Source organism: Neolamprologus multifasciatus, chromosome 3 (assembly GCF_963576455.1).
Source record: "Neolamprologus multifasciatus chromosome 3, fNeoMul1.2, whole genome shotgun sequence".
NCBI lineage: Eukaryota > Metazoa > Chordata > Actinopteri > Cichliformes > Cichlidae > Neolamprologus > Neolamprologus multifasciatus.
The window spans coordinates 25,335,339-25,361,805 of NC_140441.1; the positions used below are offsets into that span (position 1 = coordinate 25,335,339).

Genomic DNA, 26,467 nt, shown 5'->3' on the forward strand with positions numbered 1-26,467 from the left:
TGTTTAACTTTATTGAATTGTCTTAATTTGTGCAGTAATTTAGTACCTCTGTGGTAACTCACTGATCTCATTGAGGTCAACATGTACACTGACATGTCGACAATCCCGTCTATACAAGCATTTCCTTTACATAATGTATGATATGAAGGTGAACTAACACGGGTTTATTCATTATTATTGAGAAAATGTGAAACAAAAATCCTGCCAGTCACTCTGTGAGGCTGATCTTTCATAATGTAGAAGAGAGCAAAGGCTGAGTCTTTGTCAGTTTCCTGAATTGACATTCATAGCCTTAAGCAGTAATCGGTGGGGGTGTAATTTGGTGGGCTTGTATTATTCGGCACACTAATTCACCTCCACATTTGCAGTGAGCAGTTGCCACTGATTTGAAAGTGTGTGTGTGTGTGTGTGTGTGCGTGCGTGCAGGTGCAGGTGCATTTCACATATGCTGTGAAGGCAGTGGCTGCACTAAGGTTGGGCTAATTACAGGCAGGTGCATTTGATTGTGCCCCCACTCTAGTCCATTTATGTCGTGCACTGCTGTCACATTCTCCTGTGGCTCTGAGCAGGTATCTTGTGCCGCCCAAATTTAAAATGTCTGACACTTAGGTCCATAATTTGTTAGACAAAGGAATTTGGGGGGGGTTAGTCGTTTTGAAAAAGACTAGAAATAGACAGTGCGTTTCTCCCATTCTGGCTTCTCGTCATTGGCTCCCTGTTAAATCCAGAATTGAATTTAAAATCCTTCTCCTCACATACAAGCTCCTGAATCATAGCCCATCTTATCTTAAAGACCTCATAGTACCGTATCACTCTGTTTATACACTTGCCTGCATTTAATCATTAGCCATTATTCATCTCTGGTTCTCTTCCACAGTGTGTCTTTGTCCTGTATACTGTACTCACACACCCAACAGATGGCTGTTCATAGGGGGTCATATAATTGTTGGATGTATTATTGTAGGGTATACCTTATTATATAAATCATCTTGGGGCGACTGTTGTTGTGTTCTGTATAAATAAAACTGAACTGAATTGAATATTTTACAAGTCCTTTCTAAATGTTGACAATACACATACACATTTAAGAAATATAATTTCTTAGTTATAAGGATTTTTGTAATTTTCAATCAATAAATCATTAAGTTGACATTTTAATGGATGACTAACCTGACCCGAGTCTACACCCCTACAAAGTTTTATCAGAATTACTTCAAAACGTTTCGAGCTACCGTGTTTACAGACTGACACGCTACCAAAAACACAACCTCCTTGGCAGAGGTAATGAAACAATCCGCCAAATACATTAGGGTACATTCTCAATTAATAGAGTCATTTATATAAGCTGAAGTGAATTTCACGCATCAGAGACCCCAGCTGCTCAGGCATAAATACATCTGACACATAAAGAGAGCGGAGCATTTGTTAAACAGCTGTTTACAGCTGTTAAAGGCCCTCACTGCACATCCTCTGACAGTAAGTTTGCTTTAGAAGAAAGTGGATGGAGTGGTGAAGGAAATATATTTCTCCTGTGGTCATTTCATTCTATGTTATTGTTATTACAGTTAGCATAATTACTGTAATTATGCGCATGGTTGGAGGCCAGGTTATGGCAGGTTATGATAGAGAAACAAACAGAAAGGCTGCCGCCGTGTTAGAGAAAAAAACGAGAGCGGCGACGAGACTCCGGAGGGCCACCTCTTAGCAGCCAAAGCCATGGCAACAGCAGGCCATAATGACAGGCCGGCGGAGTGGGACACAGCATGGTGATTGCTTCAATCGCAGTCATATCAAACACACGCCGCTCTGCATTTTGTTTTTGTCCCGCTGAGAAGCAATTTGTTCATTCATTTAGGCGGGCGTGCTAAATGGAGGTAATTTCCAAAGACTGATTGCAGCCTGAAAAGTCTGGTTTCAGTCTTCAGGGAAATAGAAACCGTTTAGTATCTGAATCTTAATTGAGCGACTGTCGCCGTGTGTTATGTTTCACCGCTGATGAAGAGTGTGTGCGTGTGTTGCTGTGATATCCAGAATAATTCAAGGGTCCGCATATCTGAATAAATCTCACCGAAAAAGTGGCAGAGTCAAAAGACACTCACTCGCAGATGAATTGAAATCATTCAAACTTTATTCATCCCTCTCATCAACCATCATTACAAAGCTTTGGGGCCCCTAGCTCTGATTGTCACTAGCCATGTCTTCAGAGCTGTATCACCCACCCAACATTATCCAAGTATTCACAGAATTACAAAAAAAACCAAACTCTCTCATTCTTCTCAGTTCACAGATAACCCCCTCCCAAAACATAATGTGCACATCAAAGAGGACAGTGGACAACAATGCAGTTCATGTTTACTTCCCTGTGACACATAAAAGCTCAGCAGGTACACAAAAAAATGCTCTGATCCCACAAGGCTTTCATGTTCCAGTTTTTTTGTTTTTTTTTTTTAAAGCAGCTTCACATTTCTCCCTCACAAGAAAAGAGGAGCCAGCTAATGTGGAGATGATGAGGTTTTTTTTATTTTTGTTTTGTTTTTTAGCGTACCATTTTCACAGCCCCTCTGGCATAACCCAAGAAAGAATAGCCGACACTTTAGACATGACAGCAGGACCATTAGTGAAACACTCTGACATGAAGCAGAACAGCCGAGCAAACGTCTTGTGCAATCAAAAGAGCGCTTACAGCCTAAACATAAGTTGAAAGTTCACGTAAAAGAAAAAAAACTACATTCGACTATCAGAAACCTCTGTAGAGACCCAAAGTGTCCAAAATTGCAGAAATATGTATAAATGTATAGTTTCACTGAAAAAAATGAAGATAATTACTTTTTTTATTCCAAACTGTCTGTCTTTATCAGTTAGATCAAATCTAACACCAGGTTTTCGTCCTTTTTGTGAAGCATGAAAAACAAACATGGTTCAGTTCAATAAATAAATAAATACATAAAACAATTTTCATTCATTTTTTGGTCTAGATTTAAAATTAATGCAAATACTTTTTGATAATGTATCATTTGTTTAATATTAGCAGATTCACAGGTGCTTTAAGCAATTTAGGAGTTGCATTCACAGTCATGGTTTTTGTTTTTTTGGGGGGAAAATGATGAAAGTCAGCATCAGCTGCCAGCTCCTTTACAGCCGTGCTTCTCAGAGTGGGATCTGAGGACGTCTCAGAGGTCCAGAGTAATAACATCTTAGCAAGTAAGGAATTGCTAAATAGATAAATTTATGCTATTAGCTATATATTGTCCTTTACTTTGCACCAGTAGAAACTCAAAGAGTCAAAGTGGTCTTGCTGCTGCAAAGCTGGATTTATTAGCCAACTATTGAGTTAGTGAACACATGCGTGAGTCAGTCAGCTTTTCATCTAATGCTTAATCCAAATTAGCTAACCCGGTTGTAGGATTGGAGGTGGATGTTTGGAAAATATTCTCCTCTGTAAGGAGTCCCAGGACCCAAATATTTTGAGAAGCCCTGCTTTGGTAAAGGATAAGGCTGCTGATACTCCGTATGTTACTGAAAAAGCCAACAACACATCGCTCTTACGACATATAATCAATCAAGTTTGATGTCTCCAGTGCCTTTGTTGTCCAAAAATATCTGAAACACACTCACTGAGTCAAACTGTACTACTATACAGTACTGTGCAAATGTTTTGAGCCAATCCTCATCCCTTTTCATTCTTTGCTATAGCTTTAAAATGATGCAAGAGCAACAGTTCTCCAGGCTTTCGGAGGCTCTTTCAAAGCTTTTCTTTGGACAAGTCCTGTGCTTGTAGCTGATCAGTTTTAATGGATTGTGTCTGAACAAATTGAGAACCAAAGGCGTGGCAGGCCAAAAACAGCTATCTACAACAGATTAACAGTATCTGAAGATCATGTCCTTAAGAAACAGGAAAGAATCCAGCAAAGACCTGACACAGGACCTGAGAGATGGATCTTGACCTTCAGCTCATGCATCTGATGTTCACTGAAGCTTCATCAGAAATGGTCTCAGTGGAAAGATGGTTGAAGTGTGCCAAACTACAGAAGACTGAAAATCAGTGGCAGCAGTTCTGGTATCTGTAAAACACGGTGAAGGTTCTTTCATGGTTGGGAGCTGCATTACAGCAGCGAATGTTTTGAAGGTCCTTTGAAGCCTGGAAAACTATTCCTGAAGACTACTTAAAACAATAACAAGAAAGCTGCCTAAGAGAGTTCAGACTGTGCTGAAGAATAAAGGTGGTCCTACCAACACCGACTTTCAAGCTCATTACAATTGTACGCACTGCATTACCATGTTTGTATATATATGCTTCAATAAATCGTCATACCTATTTCCCATTTTTCTAACAACATATAAAGAAATAAAGGGTGACTCTAGACTTTTGCTCAGTACTGAGCCTTCTTTAGGGAGTTGTGGTGTGCTTTCACAGCAGGAAGTTGGCAGACCAATTTACATATTGCTGGTTTTGGTCTTTTCATGGGAGCAAGAAAATATGTTTTCTTCATGTTTGCTCATGTTTTACAGTGCATGTAACCTGAAAAGGTTTTTACACATATCTGAAGACATTTCACATGTCTAATAAATAAAAACTATCATGCATTGCACACATTCAGATTCTCACAGCTACTTCATAAAACTGTGCATCCTCTCCTCGCGTCTGTTGCCTGATGGCTTCATTGCTTTTTATTTCTGAGCAGCAGCTGTGTGTGTCTATTTTATTATTATTGTTACCTGTGGTTTGACACACTCAAACCACAAACACGTAGTGTGGTTAAGTACTTAGCTCTGCTGAATGGGAGATTAATTCTGAAGCCACTAAAGTAGGTTCGATGTGCAGTTTGTTGTAGTTTTGCATTATGTATAACATGTACAGAATTAATATTTTAAACCGTTTCCACATGCCTTGTTCCATCTCTGCTGCCTGAAGTGGTAAACCGTGCACACCACAAACCACCAAATCGATGGAAAAGCAGTTTTCATCCAGTGATTCATGAAAAATACCAGTTAAAATACAATAATGGGGCTCTTTAAGTCCCGATCATAAATAATACATAGTTTAATAAATCTTGCAGGCCACAGAAAAAAAACCCAAAAAAAGAGAGACATTTCTTGGCTCAAACACATACTCTCACACAACTATATTGTTCCTTCACTTCCTCAGCAGCACCCTACTGATCACCAGAGTAATAAAAGAACATAAATGACACATTAAATATGAGCAGAAAGCATTAAAAATGGATCACAGCCGAGATAAATGAAGACTCTTTAAGACCCCAGTTGGCCCAGCTGCCTTAAGAGGCTTTAAGGATCGTGCATTAACGCTCTCCCTTTGTCTTTCTGTGCTTCAGGGTTCGGATTGAGCAGCTTTCACCTGGTTGAACATGTCCTTAATGACAACGTACAGCCGTGTAACCCTAGAACCCAGGCCATAGGCGGCCCGTGAGAGGAGATGATTAAATATTCAAGCGCCACGATCCACAGGCTTCAAGTCTTTGTCCCATCAAGGAGTTTGATGATTTACTTGTGCCAGTGTGTGTGATTATTGTATATGCGGCACAGGGTTGCTGGTAGGTTATTAAATCCATGCCTTTCATATTCAGGGCGAAGGGCCTGGAGATCTTATTGCAATAACACCCAAGCTTTAAAGTAAATCCCCACATCCAGAAGCATCACCTTAACAGAGTCTCCACAAGGTGAGGTGTGATCTTGTCTGGCTGTTCGATGAAGTACCGGGGGTTGGAGAAAAAAAGATGTTAGTGCTTCTTGGTGGATGGAGAGCCTGCCCAGAGGGCAACAGCCGTAATGACAGGGTGGTGAATGCAGAGAAGGACCTTTGAAGGAAGAAAGGGAGGTCAAAAAGGTGACGGGACACAGGCTTCGCACGTGTGCTCAGTCTCTGTGGGACTTGTATGGCCAAATTGAGTATTCAGCAGTTTTTAGGCTTACCCTCAGGATAAGGTCTCCATCTCTCTGGCCTTTTTATCCCCCGTCCCTTCACTGATTTCAACTCTAGAGTCAGTAAGAAAAAAAAGGCCAAAAAAGGAAGAGTTGTTTTGTGCTGTCACATTAATGGTTGTGAGTTGATCTCAGTGTCTGTCTGGCCTCTTAGGAGGCTCTTCGGAGGCCTGACAGCCGATCCCTTTATGTCATTATGTCTCCTCAAGGACTTTAAGTGGCATATGTTAGGAGAGAGAGAGAGCAAATGAGAGCTTGAGAAACGGAGAACAAACACAAGTAACATGATACTATCCCAGTGTGATACACACAAAGCACACTCTGTGCTGCACAATAGACCCGATATCGCCACTTCTCTATTGAGTCCCAGTCGCATGAAACAGATTTCCTTCAAAGAACCACTTTCATCAGAAACCCTCTCATATCCACTGCAGTCAGGGCTGCAGAGGCGTACGGCTGGGTTAAACTTCCCTCCCAGTGTTCTTCCAGCTTTTGTGCCTTCCCACCCTGATAAGGTCTGATGGATTGGAAAGGAGAAAGATTAAAATTCAAGTCCAAGTATGTCCAATCCCCTTTTTCCTAATTTATTTTCATGTCAAACCAAACACACATAGAAGGAAGAGGGGATACTCTAATTCAAGATAAACAAGGACATTTCCCAAGAATAGCCTTATTCCCCAAAAACCCCAGACCAGCCAACAATCATAGTCTCATGGGTCATGATGAGTTAAACAATGCAGTTTGTTGGGCACTCGGATAATTTTCAAGTCTACGAGGAGTTTTCCAGCCTATGATGACTGAGTTTGTGAGGGTTTTGTCCCTTGCTTATTTGTCCGACCTCGAGTTCCTGCAGCAGTCTTTGAGTTAATTCCAGTTCCTGAGGCAGGGGTTGCAGCAGCAGGCACTGGTGGCTGGCTGCGGTGGGCTGGATGTCTAAGCAGGGTTGTGCGTACGGGCTGCTGGAAGGAGTGTGACTGCTGCTGAGGCCGAGCCTGAGTGTTCCGACGGTACCGCAGTAAGTGGGAACGTAGGAGCATCTTTGTGTACTGGACTTCCGGCATGATGAGCCTCAGGCAGAGCTCCTGGTCCTGGCTCGAGAAGCTTTGGGTAATATTTACAGGGAGGTCATAACCGACTATGTCGACTTTGCCGCTAGGCTGCCAGGGGCGGAGCTCCTTGTTTTTGATTTCAGCAGCTGAACGAACAAGCGGCATGCCTTCACCGAAACATCTTTTCATCAGCTTCTCCTGGGCCTCACGAAGGAGGCGCACCTCCCTCGCCACACAGGCTGGACCCACAGCAGAGATTTGACGCCACAGTGAAGCGTTAAAGTGATCATAGAGCTGGGCATCTAAGGAGTTCCAGGCACGGATCTTTTTGCGAAGATCGTCAGTCAGGCCCTGCTTGGAACTTGGCGTCCGCATGTTGAGCTTAACATACAAAATGTCATCCAGATCCCAGGAAAGGAGGTGTCGAAGTAGAACCAGAGATTCATCAAAGTACTCAGAGATCATCACCAGGGAGAACACTCGCTCCACCTGTGCTACAAAAGCTTTTGCATAAGAGACATCTTTCGCTGGGCGATCTTTGTCTCCGCCCAAGTCGTAGGTCAAGGTGTTACGTGCATACATGGAGTAGTTCTCCTCTGGTTTGTAGTAGCGCCAGGGTTCATGTAAGAAAGCTTCCAGTGAACCATTAGGGACCCTCTTGAAACTCTGACAGTACTGGTTATAGTAACTGAACAAGGACTCAAACATGGAGCCAGGCTCCCTCAGGATCGTGACGTATATCGTATCATTTGGCATCAGTCGTTTCAGCTCAGCCTTATTGAAGCGCATGTGGTTGGTGACGATGTTTGGCGGTAGCGTGTGCTGATGCACAGAGTGAGTTGTGAAGGATCGCGGGTAGCAGAACTGGTGACCGCAGGCCTGTATGGGTAACGCCACCGTCAGGTTGTTGCGCTCTGCAAAGCGGAAGAGGAGATTCTGCATGGTGCTGCTGGCTGTTTTGTGGGTTTTCAGGAAAACCATGTTACTGTGCTTAGGCTTCAGGCCGGAGTAAGGGTGAGAGTGCAGGGCTGGACAACCGAGGTGGAAGGCATCCATGGTCCTGGGGGCAAAAAACAAACAAGTTTACTTAAAGCTGCATTCGCTTAAACAGCACAAAGAGCAGCTGTTCTAGATAAAATAGTGACATTAGAGAAAAAGCTGCACACAGATAATGGAAGAAACTAATGTGTTGTACAGAACAGAAGCAACACAACAGGAAGGCAAAAATAGTAACCATAAATGGGACTGAAGGGAAAGGTAGAAAGATATAGACGTGAGAGGAGAGGAGGCCAGAAATGCAATATATGATATAATATACAGTGTGTCTGTTTTTATTGTATAGTGGACTGACATTCACAGAACACACAGATGATAGTACGAATTATTACTTTTCAAAGTACATTAAGTTTTTATTGGCAGAATTATTCATGAACTTTATCAAAAGATCTTGGTGGCAGATGTTTATCAATTTTTAATGAAGAAGTAAAAAAAGTTCATACTATATACATACAGTTAGGTCCATATATATTTGGACAAGGACACAAGTTTAGGTTTTCTTTGCTGTCAACCTCTTTTTAAAGGGACCAAAAATAATTGGACAATTAACTCAAAGGCTGCTTCATCAGTAGCTGTGGGCAGTTCCTTTGTTATGTCATAATCAATTTTAGCAGATAAAAGACCTGGACTTTATTTAAGGTGTGGTTCTTGCATTTGGAAGATTTTGCTGTGAACACACAACATGCAGTCAAAGGAGCTCTCCATGCAGGTGAAACAAGCTATCCTTAAGCTGTTAAAGCAGAAAAAAGCCTTTCCGAAGAAGTGCTACGATATTAGGAGTGGCAAAGTCTACAGTTTGGTCCATCCAAAGAAAGAAAGAAAGAAAGAAAGAAAGCACTGGTGAACTCAGCGATGCAAAAAGACCTGGACGTCCATGAAGACAGCTTTGGTGGATGATCGTAGAATCATTTGCATGGTGAAGAGAAAAAGCTTCACAACAGCCAACCAAGTGAACAACACTGCGTGAAAGACTGCATGAAAGTAAATACAGAGGGTTCAATGCAAGGTGCAAGTCACTCATAAGCCCCAAGAATAGAAAGGCTAGATTGGACTTTGCTTAAAAAATATCTAAGAAAGCCAGCACAGTTCTGGAAAAAGCATTCTTTGGACAGATGAAACCAAGATCAACATCTATCAGAATGATGGCAAGAAAAAAGTATAGAGAAAGCGTGGAACGGCTCATGATCCAAAGCATAGCACATCATCTGCAAAACATGGCAGAGGGAGTATGATGGCTTGGGCCAGTGGCACTGGGCACTAGTATTTATTGATGATGTGGATGAAGTGGAATAGTCCGTCAGTTACCTGATCTTAACCCAACTGAGCATGCATTTCACTGTTGAAGACTAAACTTTGGACAGAAGGGTCCACAAGCAAACAGCAACTGAAAGACTGCTCTGCAGTAAAGGCCGGGCAGAGCATTAAAAAGGAGGAAACCTGGTGATGTCCATGATTTCAAAACTTCAGACTGTCCTTGCCATAAAAGGGTTTTCAACCAGGTATTAGAAATGAACATCTTATTTTCAGTTGTTTAATTTGTCCAATTACTTTTGACCCACTGATATGAAGAGATTATGTTAAAAGAAATGCTTTAGATCTTCACATTTTTATGCAATTGTTCAACCCACTAAATTAAAGTTGAAATTATGCACTTCAACTGCATCTGAGTTGCTTCAGTTAAAATGAATTGTGGTAATGTACAGAAAAGAAGACAAAAGTTGTCTCTGTCCAAATATTTATGGACCTAACTGTATGTCCTGAAGCTATGCAAAAGAGCATCTCTGAAAGCACAATGTGTCGAACTTTGAAGCAGGAGACCACACTCCGGGAAAAGCTACATTTCACACGGACTCACCAAAACCTGACAATAGAATAGAGTAGAATTGGAAAAATGTTGCCTGGTCTGAAGAGTCTTGATTTCTTCTGATGGTCGTGTCAGAATTTTGTGTATATAATATGAAAGCATGGAGCATGGTGATGTACTAGTTTGGGGGATATTTTCCTCACGCATTTTGGACCATTTAGTACCAGTTGAGCATCATTTAAACACCACAGCCTATATTTGAGTACTGTTGCTTAGCATCTCGATCTTTATGACTGACCACAGTGGCTGCTTCCATCAGGACAACACACCATGTCACAAACTGGTCAAACTGGTTTCTTGATCCCAACAATGAGTCCACTATACTTAAATGACCTCCACAGTCACAGTTCTCAACCTAATAAAGCACTTTTGGGATGTGGTGGAACACAGCTGACATGTGCAGTTAATGCATTTGCTGTAAGCACTGCAGGATACCAGTTCTAAATTCTCCTAAAATCTGAGGTGTTTGGTACGTATCAGTGAATAAAGTAATATAAAGAATGCAGTGCTCACTGCAGAGTCAATGATAAGAGGTGGGATGTGGAAACAAGAGCGTTCAGTGAAGTGAGACGATAAAGATGTCGAGAATAGGAAGTTGAAAGAGAACAAAACGCTGGGCTGTCAAAAGTCTACAGCACTCTACTTTTATAATTGGTCCCTCAACCAGCATGGCAGTGCTTAGGCGCTCAAGATTTCCATGTTTGACTTTAATAATAAGCCCCTCTCTATTAATTTGCCTATGAGGCAAAAGTGTAGCACAATGACTGTCAGGATTTTTCACTGTAACAAGGACCATATGGATTTATAGAAGAATAATGGATATTTAATGTGTTTTCATATCGTGGGTCACTCACCAGGTCAAGTGACCCCCATGGTGCAGCAGAAGACTGATGGTACTGATGGCAATGATGACCAGGAATATCTTCTTCTTCCACATCTGTGGGAGGCAGAGGGAAAAAGACACAGCGAGTGAGAACTTAAGCAAAAACAGAGAGCAGGAGGGTGGCGGGAACGAGAGCAGATGGAGGTGTAATGAGAAAGCAAATATGAGGATCAGGTTCGAGGGAGAGCGACGGAGAAAATGGGCAACGCAAAATTGGGGGACAAGAAAAGAAGAGAAGGTTAAGAGACTGAAATGATGAAAGGAAGCAGTAAAGAAAAGCGAAAGGAGAGAAAGGAAAGGGAATCGAGAAAGTGAATGAGAGCAAGAGACGGACACGACGCAGGATGATTTATTCAATAACTGCTGGGATCCATTAGCAGGAGAGGATGCGTCTTGGCTTTAGTCACTCACTAATAACACAGTGAACGATACCTTCATTACCTTCCACAGCTGTAACAGTCACATTTACTGACACCCTGGGCAAATGGCCTCGTACATTAGGTCTTGTTAGAAATGGCATACGCACGTGTGGAAAGCAAAAAAACAAAAGCAGCACATCACGCTGAGATCGCTCTATAGCAGAAACTCCTCGTGACACTCGACCCGTGCCGCTGAAAAGCTACGACGGGCAGTGGAACCCGGGAGGGAGTCCAAGCCTCTCTCGACAGCGTCTCACTTGCATAACAATAGCTGACATCTCTCTCCTTGATTACACTGTGATGCTACGATCTGCATGGATGCCAGCAGACGAGACGCGAGCTCGCGTTACTCCCAGCAGCTGGATTTTACGCTGCATATGCCGTTTGTGAAGGAGCACAAGTGCATCAGTTTGAAGCACCCGTGGTCCCAGTCGGGGAAACTACTGACCGTGACCGTGGCACTCAAACAAACATGATCGTTAATCTTTTGCTGTACAGATGCAGATGTTGTATGCAGGAGTGAAATAATCAATACATTTCGACAAACATTGTTTTATTTGATTTAAATGGTGGTTTAATGTCTTTTTTTTTAATAGATCAGTTAAAGGTTATCTCAATAAAATGTAGTGCCCCCCTAAAAAGCTTTTTTTTCACTAAACAAGAACTCACATTTTAGATTCAGAAGCAAGCACATACTCAATAAAGCTGTCAAATAACGCATTTCAGGAAAAAGACAAGAAAAAAAACACAGCTATAGAGCACAGAGTCAGGCTTTTGTTCAAAACCCACAGCTCATGAATAAAAACAAGATTTTTTTTTTTGGGGGGGGGGGGGTGTCTTTGTGCAGAGGAAGCACAATTGTTGGAGAACAGTAAGTCACGAATCCAAAGTCAAATCTCCAAATGTACCCAAAAAGTAATTAAGCTTTCAGTGATGAAATAACAGCTGACCTCATGTTGATTTGTAGAAGATTAAGAGAGAATGGGCCGAGTGTATACCGACATTCACTCCTGTTGTTTTTTTACTCCCCGCTTTAAAAGCCTTGAACAGCTGTTGGCTGCTTTTGCAGGAATGTGCGTAAACACACGTGTGTGGGCACACAAATGCACAAAGCCGTAAGCCTGCTCTGATACCAAACAGGCAGCCGTGCTCTCACACTAATTGACACAGATTGTGCAGACGCACAGTTTGATTTGTTGATGCAGCGTGCCCTCTGCTTTCCTGATGACACAACCATCTGACCACAACTGGATCTATTCTTATTCATTTATGTTTTCATACTGAATTCATAACCTCAAATTTCAGTCCCATCTCCTGCATTTCTTATGTGGCAGAGCTGCCAGTTTGGTTCAAAGAATAGTCCACAGAGCTGCACAACAGGCATGCTGCTAATGTTTATCTTTATATTTGAATCAATTAATCTGCTTTTTTGCCTCTTTTTTTCTTAGCAAACATATTAACCATTTAAAGTCTTAACCATGAAGTAGTTGCCAGTGTTCACTGAAATAAAGAAATTACATATTAATTTGTATCACATTTGCTACAAAGACTCTGTGGTGCAAAAGCAGAGAGACTCACTTGCTACACTTCCATAATTTACAGTGCTGATAGGTTCATATGGTGAAACAATATTATTACAGACTTTCTGTACACAGTAGACTCCGTCTCAGCAACGTGACATTAAGACGGTATACTTCCAGATACACAGATATCAAAACTTGGTAAGTAGAATCAAATAATACAGTTATTTTACATCATTAAAAGGGTAATTAGTTAATATAAACTGTAAACTGCTTGTTAATGCAAATAGCTAATCAGCCAATCACACTGCAGTTCTCTCTGGGTGTCCCGTTGATGTTAGACATCAGTGAAAGACGGCTTTGCGCTGATATGAATCCCGCAGTAACGCTAATAACCACTTGTTAAAACAAAGGCGTGCAGATAAGACCGGCCCGGGGCAACTCCTCTCAGCTAGGAACAGGAAACGGAGGCTTCAGTTTGCCCGCACTCACCAAAGTTGGACAATATAAGATTGGAAAATGATGAGTCTCGATTTCTGCTGCAACAATCAGATGCTATGGTCAGAATTTGATGTAAATAATAGGAGACCATGGATTCATGCTGCTTTGAATCAAAGATTTAGGTTAGTGGTGGTGGGGTGTGGGATGCTTTCCTTCCACATTTAGTATCATCTGAGCATCACTTAAATGCCAGAGCCTACCTGTGAGTTTGTTAAGTGTTGCAGATTTCATGATGAAAACCATGAAAACCAAAAATGTTTCCCCGTGGTCAAGCTTATGCTAGTTGAGTTCAAATGTGAGCAAAAGTCTTCCTTTCATTGGTCGACATTTCATTTCCTCCACTGGATTTGAATTCAATAAAGACTTTGCTTTCAGTCTATTTCTCCGTTTTAATCAGACCTCATCAACAAATGATGCTGACATCTTAATTTTCTAGTTGAAAGAATCTATTTGACCAATCATCATCATCCCGAGGTTCCCCGTGTTTATTAGAATGGGTTCTAAGCACTTTAATGTGCCTAGATGCTGCAGTGTAAAATCAGAAGGTGATAGCACGTTATCCAAGAGGTATGAGAACAATGAATGAATTCCTTAGATCCACAAGTGGTTTCTCTGTGCAGCGCTTATCATTCCCCAGCTACGTGTTCTTTGATTTACAGCAAAAGTTGTTCTCTGCTCCACTGGAAAGAAGAACTGTCAAGACTTCACCTGAGCAAAGACTGTCTGAAAACTACTCATCGCACTTAGTGTGGAAGTGGGTTCTTTTCTTCTCTTCAATAAATAAAACACAGTCTCTGTGGATGGAGATACTCATGTTTTCCTTCTGTACTTTGGGACTAACTGTCACTCACTCTTGGACCCACAGAAGATGACACATGCCTCTGTGGAAAATGTTTCACTTTAGCATCTGATTTCTCAGATCCCTTTGCATTTTTCTCAACAAACAAAGAAGCTCCTTAACCTGTGTTCAGGCACACAAATATTAGAAATGGGGTGAAAACACAGTCTTTTTGTTTTTAATGAGGTTTTCCAGTATGAGTGCAAAGGTTGTGGGACTCCATGAACTACATTGCTACTGAAACAGAGAATAAAAATGGCTGCATTCAGCATTTGCAGATGAACCTGGGTAATGTCTGCTAAAAAAGCTAAAAAAGTGGGAATGAGGGTAAATGTTTAAATATGGCTTCAATGGGAATTTTAAACACGGCAAAAGCTACTTCAACTCACTTCATTAGGTACATCTGTTCAACTTCTCTTTAATACAAATATATAATCAGCCAGATACATAATAAAAACCCAATGCATTTACATATAGACATGTAGACAGGTACTCAGTACTTGCTTCTGTAAACCCACTTCCATCAGGCCTCAACATATCGTCTGCATACCGTGGTTTTAACGGGTACCTTCATGGGAGAATGGCTGCTTCAAGCTGATAGAAAGACGACAGAGTTACAACCATGTATGCAGAAGAGCATCTTTGAATGCACAACATGGTGAGCAGCCGATCAGCTCATACTAGGAACCGCAGTGTGTAGACATGTCTGCACTTCAGTGTAATAGGTGTAAAAGATAAAGGTTCAGTTGATGGATTGGGACAGTGCCTCTACATGCCTTTAGTTGCTACTGCTGCTACTGAGCTAATCCAACGTAAAGAAAATGCAGCATTTATTTCATGGTTTGATTTCTGGATGTTTTATATGGCTCCATTGCATGCAGTCAAACAACAACAACAGCTAACATGGCATGAAGCGGACAGACTTTTCATCACCATCCTAAGAAATGTTACCTTTTCCAGGCTGATTAATTACATTTAGTTACCCCGGGTTCTTCACCTAAAGGGTAGATCTCATTTGCATAAGAAAATGTCAGCGTAATACCTGTTTTGAACAAAGCGCGTAAACACAGACCGATCCATCGTGGTTCGGTGAGCAATGACATCAAGGCCAAAGCTGATGCAAGGCAGTGATAAGACACAATGAAGCAGTAAGAAGTAAGAAGAGCAGGTTTGTAGCCCTGTGAGTGTAGATGTGTGTGTGTGTGTGTGTGTGAGGGGGATGGAGGAAGATCATGTGTCACAGTGAGTTAATAAGAAAGGGATTTAAGTGGCTTTCAGCAGGCAGACTCGACCTCTTCCCCTTCATCCACCCTCAGCCGCTGCCACCCTCTCCTCCCTTCACCTCGTAATCATCTTCCTCCTCTTTATCCTCCTTCAGCACAAACACTCTGGCCTCTTTAATTAAAAATGTCTGAATAGGTTTCTCTAACGATCGCTGCAGATACAAAAGCACCGAATGAGAGGACACCCAATCCTGTCAGTGGTAGTAGTACGGCTTGTTTTGTGAATAAAATGAAGGCATCGGCGTGTTGCTCATTACCCCGGACTTGGCGGCTTTGCTCGTTCCTAAAACCTCATGTCCTTTGTTGTTCAGTGCTTTTAAGTTTCATTCTGGTATCTCTAATTTAATTTAGTCCAACAAAAAAAAGCTGCAACTAACTTAGCTACTGATGAACTGATAACACTTGTTGTTCTCAGTAAATGCATCTACCACAGACACATGGAACATATCTGTGATACACATGGCTGAATTCTGTTTGACTGTTCATTTAAAAGGCAAAGAAAATTCCACTTAGGATGACGCTAAGGTGGAATTTTACTGAAACATATCACCACACCTCACATACCTACAATAGAGTGCTTTTGTCTTTGTAAAAAGCACATATTTGTTAGAGACTGATATTTCTCTGCAGACACAGTTTATGTAAGGTGCTGGTAAATCACAATAACACTTTGTTCTCGTTCCCTCTTTACTAAAACATTAGATGTAGTAGGGTTCTCACATTTGGCCTGTTAAATACATACACATATTAGTTTGTAATGAAGCTCTAATAACAATAGTTTTAAATCATCCAGAAAGCGATGAGGCGACAACTGTGCTTATTTGTGTCTTTTTTAATTTATCTGCTCCCAAACTTTGTGCCAAGTCTCTTCCATCAGTGCAGTACTCATTTTATTGTGAATCTATGCTACGTTTCTGCATTACTGCTTTTGTTGTCTGCTCTAAGCTTGACCCACAGACAGGCAGAGGTAACTAAAAAGTCAGAGTACAGTGGATTAGTGGCCTTTTCCCCCCTAAACACAACCATAATCTTGCCGCAGTCAGTCTCTGTTTCCGCTTTTATGACTGTAGCGTAATACATGTTGCGTCAACTGCCTTACCTCAGTGTGTGCTGTAGAAAGGATGAAAGTAGCATGTGTAAATATGCAAAGTGCCAGAAACAACTACCTCCCACTGCAAACACAACGGCACCACTTTCCGAGCAAACGAGCATGCTAACACAAAGCTAGCAACAAAAGACTTCCATGCTCAGAGTGATGCCAACCGAAACCAGGCTAACCGGCAATGGATATGTTTTTCTTTTAGGCTGTGACAGTTTGCAAACACAATTTAATCTGAGATCGAGATAAGTTAGAAAACAACATCTCTTTTAAATTTTCAAATTCTGTCCTCCAGTCTCTACTATCTTTCGGAGAGTGTACCTCTGTTCTCCCAGAGGTCTTCTTTTTACATCTCCGCTGCTGTTATGTGAAAACACAATATCTCCAAAATGTCAATACTTCATGAATCAGTGAAAACAAAAGCGAAACACTCTTAAAAAGTTATATTTCCTTTGGCTCTGTGCGAACCCAGGGGTGAGCGCTGGAGTAGCCCGGCTCTGCAGAAATCCAGCAGCGACACAAGAGAATTACGATTCAAAGACACATAATACAAGCGGTGAGAGAGAGAACCTAACGCACACAGTAACACTCAACAGCCACTGCTTGATAGAGAAGCAGAGGAAAAAACTATCAAACTAACACGCGCATTTAAACAGCTGTTCACTGCAGACCTTTGCCACACACACACAAATGCAAAGCTGACTTCTACCTAATGAGCGTGTATAAGTAGCTTCCTCGCTCCGGGCCAACAGCAGCTGCTCCACTCTATAATCGTGTCATCTATACTGATGCCACATTATGATCTCTGACCATAAAGGGACTTTTACAACACTTAGATGCTCTTTAATGTTTCAAAGAAATAAAAGTCACACGCATCATTCCAGACTTTGACTCCACCGCATGTATATCTTGTATTTTTATCACACTGTGTTTGCCTGTGGCTTCCTGCTGATCGATTAACTCCATAGAGTCTATCTCATTAAAGAAAGCCACATATTTACATGTACGTACACAAACACATTAAAGGTAACATGCCAGAGTTCAACCTGGCATAATTGTTGTCAGACAGGACAGTGTAACACAGTCATAACCAGTCACCAGGACCTCATTAGGTGCACCTTGCTCGTACTGGGTTGGACGAGCTTTTTCCTTCAAAGCTGCTTTAATTCATTGTCTCACCTTCAACAAGGTCCTGGAAACAATTTTGGTCCATATTGATTGGTGATCTGGTGACTGTGGAGGCCATCTGAGGACAGTGAACTCATCATGTTATGTTCAAGAAACCAGCTTGATTTCTTGAATAAGAATATCTTTAATAACAGGTCCAAAATATGCAAAGACAAATATACACCATTACACCAACACCAGCTTAATATGTTGGTAGAAAGCTCCCTTATTATATACACACAATTCTGGCCCTACAGTCTGTCTGAAACTGAGATTCACTGAAATGCTTGATTTTCTTCAGTGCAGCTATCACAGCATTTAAAGGCTCACAACTGGACCTAATCATTAACTAGCCTAAACATGAAGACACATGCAGAAGACAGAGTAAAGGCTATTTTATTTTAGCCCAAGTTTAGTTTAGATTGTATGTATACCTTATTTAATCTGACATTACTGTACTTGTGATTATTTATTCAAGTTTTCACTCATTGAACGTGATTTTAATAAGACAGGTAAAAACCATGACAGGGTTTACTGTCACTAAACTATTAAAACTATCGCAGTTTCTCAAATGGAAACTAATGAGTATTTTACTTTGGAAAAACTGTGACAACAACCATGACACGTTCACATACAGTTCTTCCTCATTCAGATGCTCAGGTTGGACGTTGGAGTATAATTTATGACATATTTCTGTTCTTACATACAACGACTTTCTGTCATGAGATTGACAGTTTAGATAATCGCACAAAAAAGCAGTTGGACAGGTGTAACTAGTAAAGTACGCAACGACATCAGAGACATCATAGGCACCCTTTCAGTCTGTCAACAGCATAAGATGAGATGCTACACACTATATTTCCTATGAATCTAACATGAGTCAAACACACACCCACAGCCAGTCATGTGGCCACACATTTATACCAGCGGTGAAGGTGTGCATACTAGGCATCAATACTCAGACAAACCTCCACATCAGTGCTGGTACGGGCAGGGAAGAAGTCAAAAGTGGAATCAAAGAAATTGCAGGATTTTAATTTTTTTTTTTTTTTTTTTAGAAAGCCTCATCTTTTTTAAACAGTTGTAACGTGTCCCTGTGTATAATCTGTGAGTCTCTGAGCTTCTGCACTCATTACACTGGCAGTAAAAGACATACTAGCTGGAAAGCTCATATCTAATGGGGTCGTCTGTGGCTGTTGTTCAGAGATGCTCTTCTAAATATCTAACAAGTTCTGTACGATATTTATTCTGATCTGTTAACTCAAATGATCTTGAACACAAATGTTTTCTCTTCTTTGCTTTGTTTAATCCGTAAGTTTGTAGCACTCAGGTGTCACAGTGCAAACACGTGCATTTCGCCCACATTTGTGACTAAAAGTAGACCTGCAGTAGGACAGGCAGAGCTGTTACCAAGACACAGAGCTCAGGTCGAGCGAAAGAAAACGTCCAAACCGGCAGCGCTTCTTACAGTGATCACCATTAAAGCCTTTACTGAGATACAGCCGGCTCTGTAGCTGCTCCATCCACCACCGTCTGTTTCACACAGAGAAAATCTGCTGCAGTTCAAACAAAATATGAACTGCTAACTTCGTTTATTACAATATTAAAATCCTGACGGCAGCCGTCCCACTTTATATGGCAGCAATACTTGCAGCAAGCAGGGGTGAGTATAAAGGGGGGCATGGGGTGTGCTTGGCCGTGTTTATTTCAAGGCTTTTACTAACATTATTTTTGCACATTTAGATCAGTATAAATAAATATTATGTTAATTAAATGGTATTAAAATTTAAAAATAACTAAATACACTTTTTTACGGGATCATAAAACTGTGACTCTGCCACTGACCTGGGGTTATTAAAGTAAACATTGAATAATTATTAAGATTAATTATTAACATCAACCAACCTTTGAAGCAACTTCTCTTGCTGTAGAAAACAAATCGAAGGCCACATCTCAGCTCGAAGGTTGCTATCAGAACCTTTGAATGTTTCAAAAATACTTTCCTCAGCGTGAGCATGCAGACACACGCAGATGGAGAAAAACACATACACACGTACCTAGTAAAATACGCGGTGACATGAAGAGACCGGGAACGCCACGTTTGAGACAGCTGCAGCCTTAGCTCGAAGCAATCTGAGCATTCCCCTCCCCTCTGACCTCTGACATTAAAAAGGCATTTTTTCTCCTTTTCATACTTTTCACTGTGCACTTTAGAGATGACTGTGTGGAAAAATGCCAGCAGGTTTTGAAACACTCACGTCGACACGCCACGTATACGTGCAATATATCACCTTTCTTCCTCACTTTGATGATCAGTTTGATCTAAAGCATACCATAACAAAGGACAACAAAGGACAACAAAGCACAGCTTGCCCCGGCGGGTGTGACGCCGCTTTTTGTGGGAATTTAACAGCACCATATAGAAGTGGTCTGTGCGTATGTCAGTGACTATGTATCAACATGCCATCCCAGTTCTTTCTGAAACACACACCGCATGCATGACACTGTAAATAGATGAGCAGACCTGAGGTTACGTTTGCACTCGTGCCCTTCATCAGCTATGTGGAAAATTCTGAGGTGCAAGCAAGCCAGTGATGCTGGTGCAAGATCCACGTGTTCCTCAAGCTTCATTCACATTAGTAACGAGAGCTGCAGTGGCCATAATGGCAAGCCCGGGTGAAAGGGCCACTTTATTAAAATAAAGTGATAAAGTGCCAGCTGCTGAATAACGCTCTGGGACAGTAAGGCAGGTAAGTACCTCGATCTGGGAACTTTTATCACAGTGTGTGCTCACGAAGGTCAAGAAAATCATCACATCACACATTTATTGAACTTAAACGGGGAATAAATAAAAGAAAAATGAGGTGGAGTTAGTGGGAGAAGACAGAGATTTGTCTGGTTCGGACTTAAGCTCGGAGCAGGGTGGTGTTTTTGCCCACCCACTTCCACCTGGTTTGTGGGTAACGAATTGAGAACAGCAAAAAAAGAAACAAAACTCAGGCAGCTGTGGACCAGCAGCTCTCTTTTTGTCATCCTGGCTTGAGTCAAATTAATCTGTGCGCGAGTTTGAGGGAGAACATTCAAACTCCACATAGAAAGGCTGAGATCAGGGCTTAATATCAAATTAGAAATTAATTGCACAGCCTAGAAAAACATGCTTTTCAATCAGAACCTCTGTAATATACACATGACTGCATACCAACAGAGTATGTCTTAAACCTCCTGTGGTGGCAATCGAGCTGTAAAATCTGGATACTGGATCCTTTCCAGGTCGAGGGCACCCGACCCTTCGATCTGACCTCCCAGCACAGTCCAGCAATTTTCTGCCCTGCAGGGATCAATAAATATCTCATCTGATTATTGTTTTTGTTTACAAGGTGCAGTGACTTAGGTTTGACTTTGCAAATTGTGAAACGTCGTGGGGTGCCCTTGTTGGAAAAGAGAGAATCAATAGCTGGACGAGCGGCGGTGGAGTCGAAGATGTGCTGGTAACAGCTGCATCCTGATGCCGGCATGTGTCTTAATATCTGTAGCTGCTTAAGGACAAAGACTTTATTTTGTTCGCGACTGAAGGGATTTACTCGAGAGCAAGGCAGCTAAATGCTAAGACTGTTGTTTAAGGTTGTTTAAGCGTGCCATTTGGAGCTACTGTATTAATCAAGTTCTGAGAAATCCTCAGGGGGCTTCGGGACAGTCTAAGAAATCACTCATTTTCCAGGAAGGCTGTTTTCTAATGTCTGATCCCTTGTCTCTGAAATCCTCTAAAAAATCAATCTGGGATATGAAGCTTGAAGTTATTTTCTACAGTTGTACCTCCTCGCCCACGTCTCCGCTGCTCCACCCTTTCACTTAATGCCTCTGAGTGAAGTAAAGATCCTCCAAGAGCAGAGATATTTTTAAACCCATTTCATACTTAGGCTAGACGGCTGCTTTAAGGCAATATTGGGAAGTCATGCACTCCAGCAGCAGCAAGATAAAGGTGCCTTTTTGATCTATTGGTGTACAACCAGTGACGTGTGAGTCTTGAGTGTGAGTGTGAGTCTTGAGCTCAGCTCAGTCATTTATAGTTATTTTTTCTCTTGTAGATATGAATAAATGAGATATATGCGTGTAATAGTTTCATCATTTCTGTAAATTTCACCTCACAGTGCATTCACACTTGTGTCGATTACGCCATTTTCCTGCAACTTTTTTAATTTCTGTCTTACCAGCACTGACATCGATCTATCATCTATCTGTGTAGGGCCATGGAAAAAGCTCTTTTCTTTGGTATGGTAAGAATTTTAAAAACCTACGTCACCTTGTTCGGGAGTTACTGCATTCGCACTCCGCCCACACGCCCAGCGGGGTGACGACAATTTCTCATTAGCCTTTTACAGTTGAGGAATAAAAATGTAGGGAAATATCCTAAGCTTTATAATCTGTTAGTTTCTTTAGTTTTATTACAACTTGCCTGATGAGGCATTCAATGACATGTTTACTGAGACTGTGGACATCTACAATACCATGATACACTATGAGTCAACTGCTTTCAAAGAGCTGTTTTTATCGTAATCACTGCTCTAATTTTCCTAAAAAAGCGTCTGACACATTCCCTGCACACAGTAATAATTAAAAAGACTAAAACTAACAATGAAGCGGATAAAACCAAAGCAGAACTGACCATTTTCAAACAAGAAAAACTCAGCTGAAACAAGAAAATCCACTCTGGAAACAAACTGAAACAGAAAAGAGAAAACGTTCAGAGGAAATAAAAATAATTAGAAAATACAAAAGTATAATCACACTGTCAGGTATTCATTACACTTCTTTACTCTACACCTTTAAGTGCTTCCTAGCTGCCAAGCCCACATTTACACAAACACTCTGATTGATGCACTGAGAGAAATTTGGGGTTCAGTGTCTTGCCACAGGGATGAACCTCCCACACCTCCTCAGCCACAGCTGCTCCATTATAATTTATATCAGAATGTGTGCACGTCCTCAGAGGACGCTGTTTTGCTTTGTGTTACGCAGATGATACTTTTTAGTCCTTTGTCTTTCGACCAATATCATACATTAGTGTGTTTTGATTCATCACTGCAGAGGTGAACCAGTCAAACCAGTAGACTCATGTCATGTGCTTTTGCAAGCTTTGCCTCCATTGATGGAAAAGCTCACAGTAGCTGCCGCCCGATATGAATTCTGGTAAAAAGGTCAGATTTGTTGTTATTTACGAGATAAGCGGTATTAAGCCTGCTGAACTTGGAGGGCGGGGCTCAGCACGAGCAGTCAATAAACACCGTGCTGAATCAAACACTTCTTATTTTGTTGCGGTGTGTTGGGGGTGGGGGTGTGGACGACGACCCGAAGAGGATCACAGCTTCTGCCTGCACCCGTGCAAAGACTATTTCTCTTATTGCTCTCTCCCCACAGTCTCTTGCCTCCCATTCTCATTACTTTAATCTCCACTGCACCTCACTGACCCACCCTCCTCCTCCACCTCTCCTCTGGGCTTTTCCTCTCCCCATCTCTCCATCTCCCAACCCTTTATCTCTTCCCCGTATCCCTACAGTGCTTTATCACCACGCGCCCCACCCTGTTTCTGGAACTGCTAGAGATGGCTGGAAACAGAGTGGATGTCTATACTTTAACATGTATGTTAATACGTGTGTGTGTGTGTGTACGTGTGTGTGTGTGTGTGTGTTTGGGTGGGTGTGAGAGCACGCAGCTGTGTTTGTGCCTGCCCGTCTGTGTGTGAGTGCTTGTGCATGACTGCGCCTAAGAGCGTGTCCAGATCATTACTTGTCTGCAGGGTAGACTCCCCGTGGACCCACACATTCAGGCTTTATCTTACCCCAAATGACCCCCCAGAGAGAGTGATGAGATAGCAGCAGGGAAAAAGGGGGAAAACAGGGAGTGAGGGGGGATATGGGGTTAGTGAGGGAGAGAGGGGATGTGGGGTGAAAATGGGGAGGAGAGGCAGAACAGAGGCAGCCAGGGAGAGAGATGAGATCTGATAAAAGACAACCAGAGAACATGTCAGGAGAAAATGAAAGAGGCCTGAGACCAAATGAGCGGGTAGAATCAACATCGGGCCTTGTACTTGTGTGCTTATCGACGAAAAGCCTTTTAGATCATTTGTTGCTAACAAAAGCCTTAAGCCAAATCCAGGGAACGAACACAAGAGAAACAGAACATCAGCAACACAATGTTCCCTTCAGCAAAGTCAAATGACAGGCACATCTTCTGGTTTTTCATCTGCTTGTATAGACACTGTCTACGGGCTAATCCATACACTGAAATGTGGTGTCTTTTGGCTCAACAGCAGTTTTGTGATAACGTCTGAATTACAGCGTCAAAGGTTGAAGAAAGCTCGTCAATGCTGCGAAAGAACAGGAGCGGCGAGTGGTGCGTTTTGGGTTTTTTTTAACACCACTGAAGCATTGAGTACGTTTTATCAGAGGTGCTTTCAGAAGGCTGAGAAACCTTTCTCCACCGTTCTCCTCCATCCACACCTTTAACACATCAAACACGCCGGGATGTTGAAAAACCAATAATGGCAGATTTTGCAGCTTTCTGCACGATGGCCGGCTTTTTCCCTCTGCATCTGAGGGAGCAGCTTCCACTCGTATCACACGACACATCACAGCATGGTGTAACACTCTGACCTCTTCTTTAAGGTCAAATAAATTCAAACTTTCATAAAATGTATTTTATCTTTAAAAATGTGCTTCAAATTCGACTTCTTTTGCCTGTATTAGCAACATTTAGGAAACGATACTGGTATATGCAGATTGTGAATATCACATTCTAGTTTGCATCCAAATGCAACTGTCACATTTGCCCTGCAACCTCACTTTTACATTTCACATCTGCTTTTCTTTCAGGTCGAGTAATGTACAAGCGCACTGAAAAACTCAACATGATGAGTTGGTCCTGATGTTTTAAATGAGAAAAATATTTAAAGAGTTTTCTTGTTTCTACTGCATCACACCTATGGGAAAAAAATGACACATTTTTAATATGCATGAAGTTTGTGGATAAGCTCGATGAGGACGCTCTGTTTGCTTTCCCAGGCGTTTGACTGCTGGTCAGAACACGGTAATACCGGTGTAATTTTGGGCAACGATAGGAAAATTAAATATCGCGATAGAATATGGGTAAAACGCGCATACGCAGTGCCTATGTTTACATACGCACATGGCGGCGACGCAGAAGAAGAAGAGCGAAAGCGGATCGTTGAATGAAGCGGATGAACCAGAGCTGGTTTGTAAAAATGCTGAAACTTCAGTGGTGTGGAACTGGTTTAGCTTTCGTCCGTCAGCTACACAACAAAGCACTATTTTTGGTAGAGCATGCTAGCGGGCCGTCGTTATTACCGTGTTGTTTGGAAAATACGGCACACTTAAAATCAATCCTTTGATTTTTCTGAAAATCGACAGTGCCCCTTATAATCCCGTGTGCCTTATGTATGAATTCTGGTTGTGTTTACTGACCTCGAAGCGATTTTATGTCGTACACGGCGCTCGAAAATCTGTCAAATGTTTCAGTACAACTTTGCTAAGCAAGAACCCGCACCGCTTGATGGATTGTCGGAGCATTACAGCTATCGTAGGCAGGAGCCTCGCAGAGTGATACGTACTGTGCTTCAACATAATATTACCGTATTGCGTGTGTATAACCTCTTTTTAAGTTTTGTGGATATTATACATGGTTATGCTGAGGATATGTCGGCCAATTTCCACTGGAAATGCCTTTTGGTTAAACTGTCAACAAGGAATTTGCACTGTTACATTTTTATATAACTTTAATGCGCATAAAAACAGCTGCTTGTTTAAGTGAAAATACATTTATGGGGGTTTTTTTTTGCACTAATAAAGTTGTGGAGTTGTACAGTATTTTGTCTAGTGTCAATTATATCGTCAGTTATATCGTTATCACAAATTATATATCGTGATAAATATTTTTGGTCATATCGCCCTGCTCTAGCTGTCACTGTCCCTTGCAAACTCCTTCGTGCAACCCACCTCCACCCCATCTCCACCCGAACCAAGTCACTTCATCCAACCCTGCATCTTATCTTCACCACCTGCATCTAGACTCCGGGAAGTTTTGCCGTAATTCCTATCACTGCTGGAATTTTCATTCTGCTGGTGAAATCCCAGTGATGAGCCATCAGAGTCTAATAGCATAATAGAATTCTGTATATCAATAAATTATGTTCAGTTCCTTCTAATGGTCTCTCCTTATTGAATTCCTTGTTGGCAATTAGGCCAGGTATGTGAAGAAGTCAAGCATCAGTTATGCTGTTCATGCTAGCTTCTTAACAGGACTTGACACTCCCTCTGTAATTGTTCTGTGTCACCAACAGACTGATTGCCCGCTGCCGTCTATGAGGCTCTGGATTTGATCCACATGCTGGCCTTTTTACTAATTACTAAAGGCAACCCCATCTGTCAGTCCACTTCAGGAGCATTTGCAACTCACTGATAAAAGCCAGCGAGCTTTTTGAACAAGTGTGTGCATATTCCTCTGCAGCGCAGAGGAGTCTTTAATGTTCCTTCTGTCTCCTATTGTGACAGCGTCTCAACTTAATTGCAGAGTGCAGGCAGCGCTTTTGGTTTTCCGCTCTGGTGCGGGCACCGTCAAAGCTCTTCAGTTTGAGGGATCTGGTAAAGGTTTTTCTGCTGGAAATATATCGTAATTATGAGAGAAACTGGTGTGTTTTAGATTCACAAATCTTGCTTGTTTGTCACACTGATGAAGTGGGGCTTTCTCTTTCATCTTTACCAAGTGGAGAAACAGAAACAAAGCGGCACCCTGCAGCAGAATAAACTGTCATCCAGTAAACCAAGAATATAAAATA

At 41.7% G+C, this 26,467-nt stretch overlaps 1 protein-coding gene across 1 annotated transcript in view; it reads right to left on the reverse strand.

Annotated features, from left to right (window-relative positions):
* Nucleotides 1-947: 947 nt before the first annotated feature.
* The window catches only part of gal3st3 (galactose-3-O-sulfotransferase 3), a 48,280-nt gene continuing 22,760 nt past the window's right edge, over nucleotides 948-26,467 (reverse strand). Inside the window, exons 2-3 of the mRNA XM_085149125.1 lie at nucleotides 10,764-10,846; nucleotides 948-8,049 (exon numbers count right to left, since the gene is read on the reverse strand). Of these exons, the coding sequence (XP_085005251.1) occupies nucleotides 6,729-8,049; nucleotides 10,764-10,846 (1,404 nt within the window). The 3' untranslated portion in view covers nucleotides 948-6,728. The remainder of the gene's footprint in view (nucleotides 8,050-10,763; nucleotides 10,847-26,467) is intronic.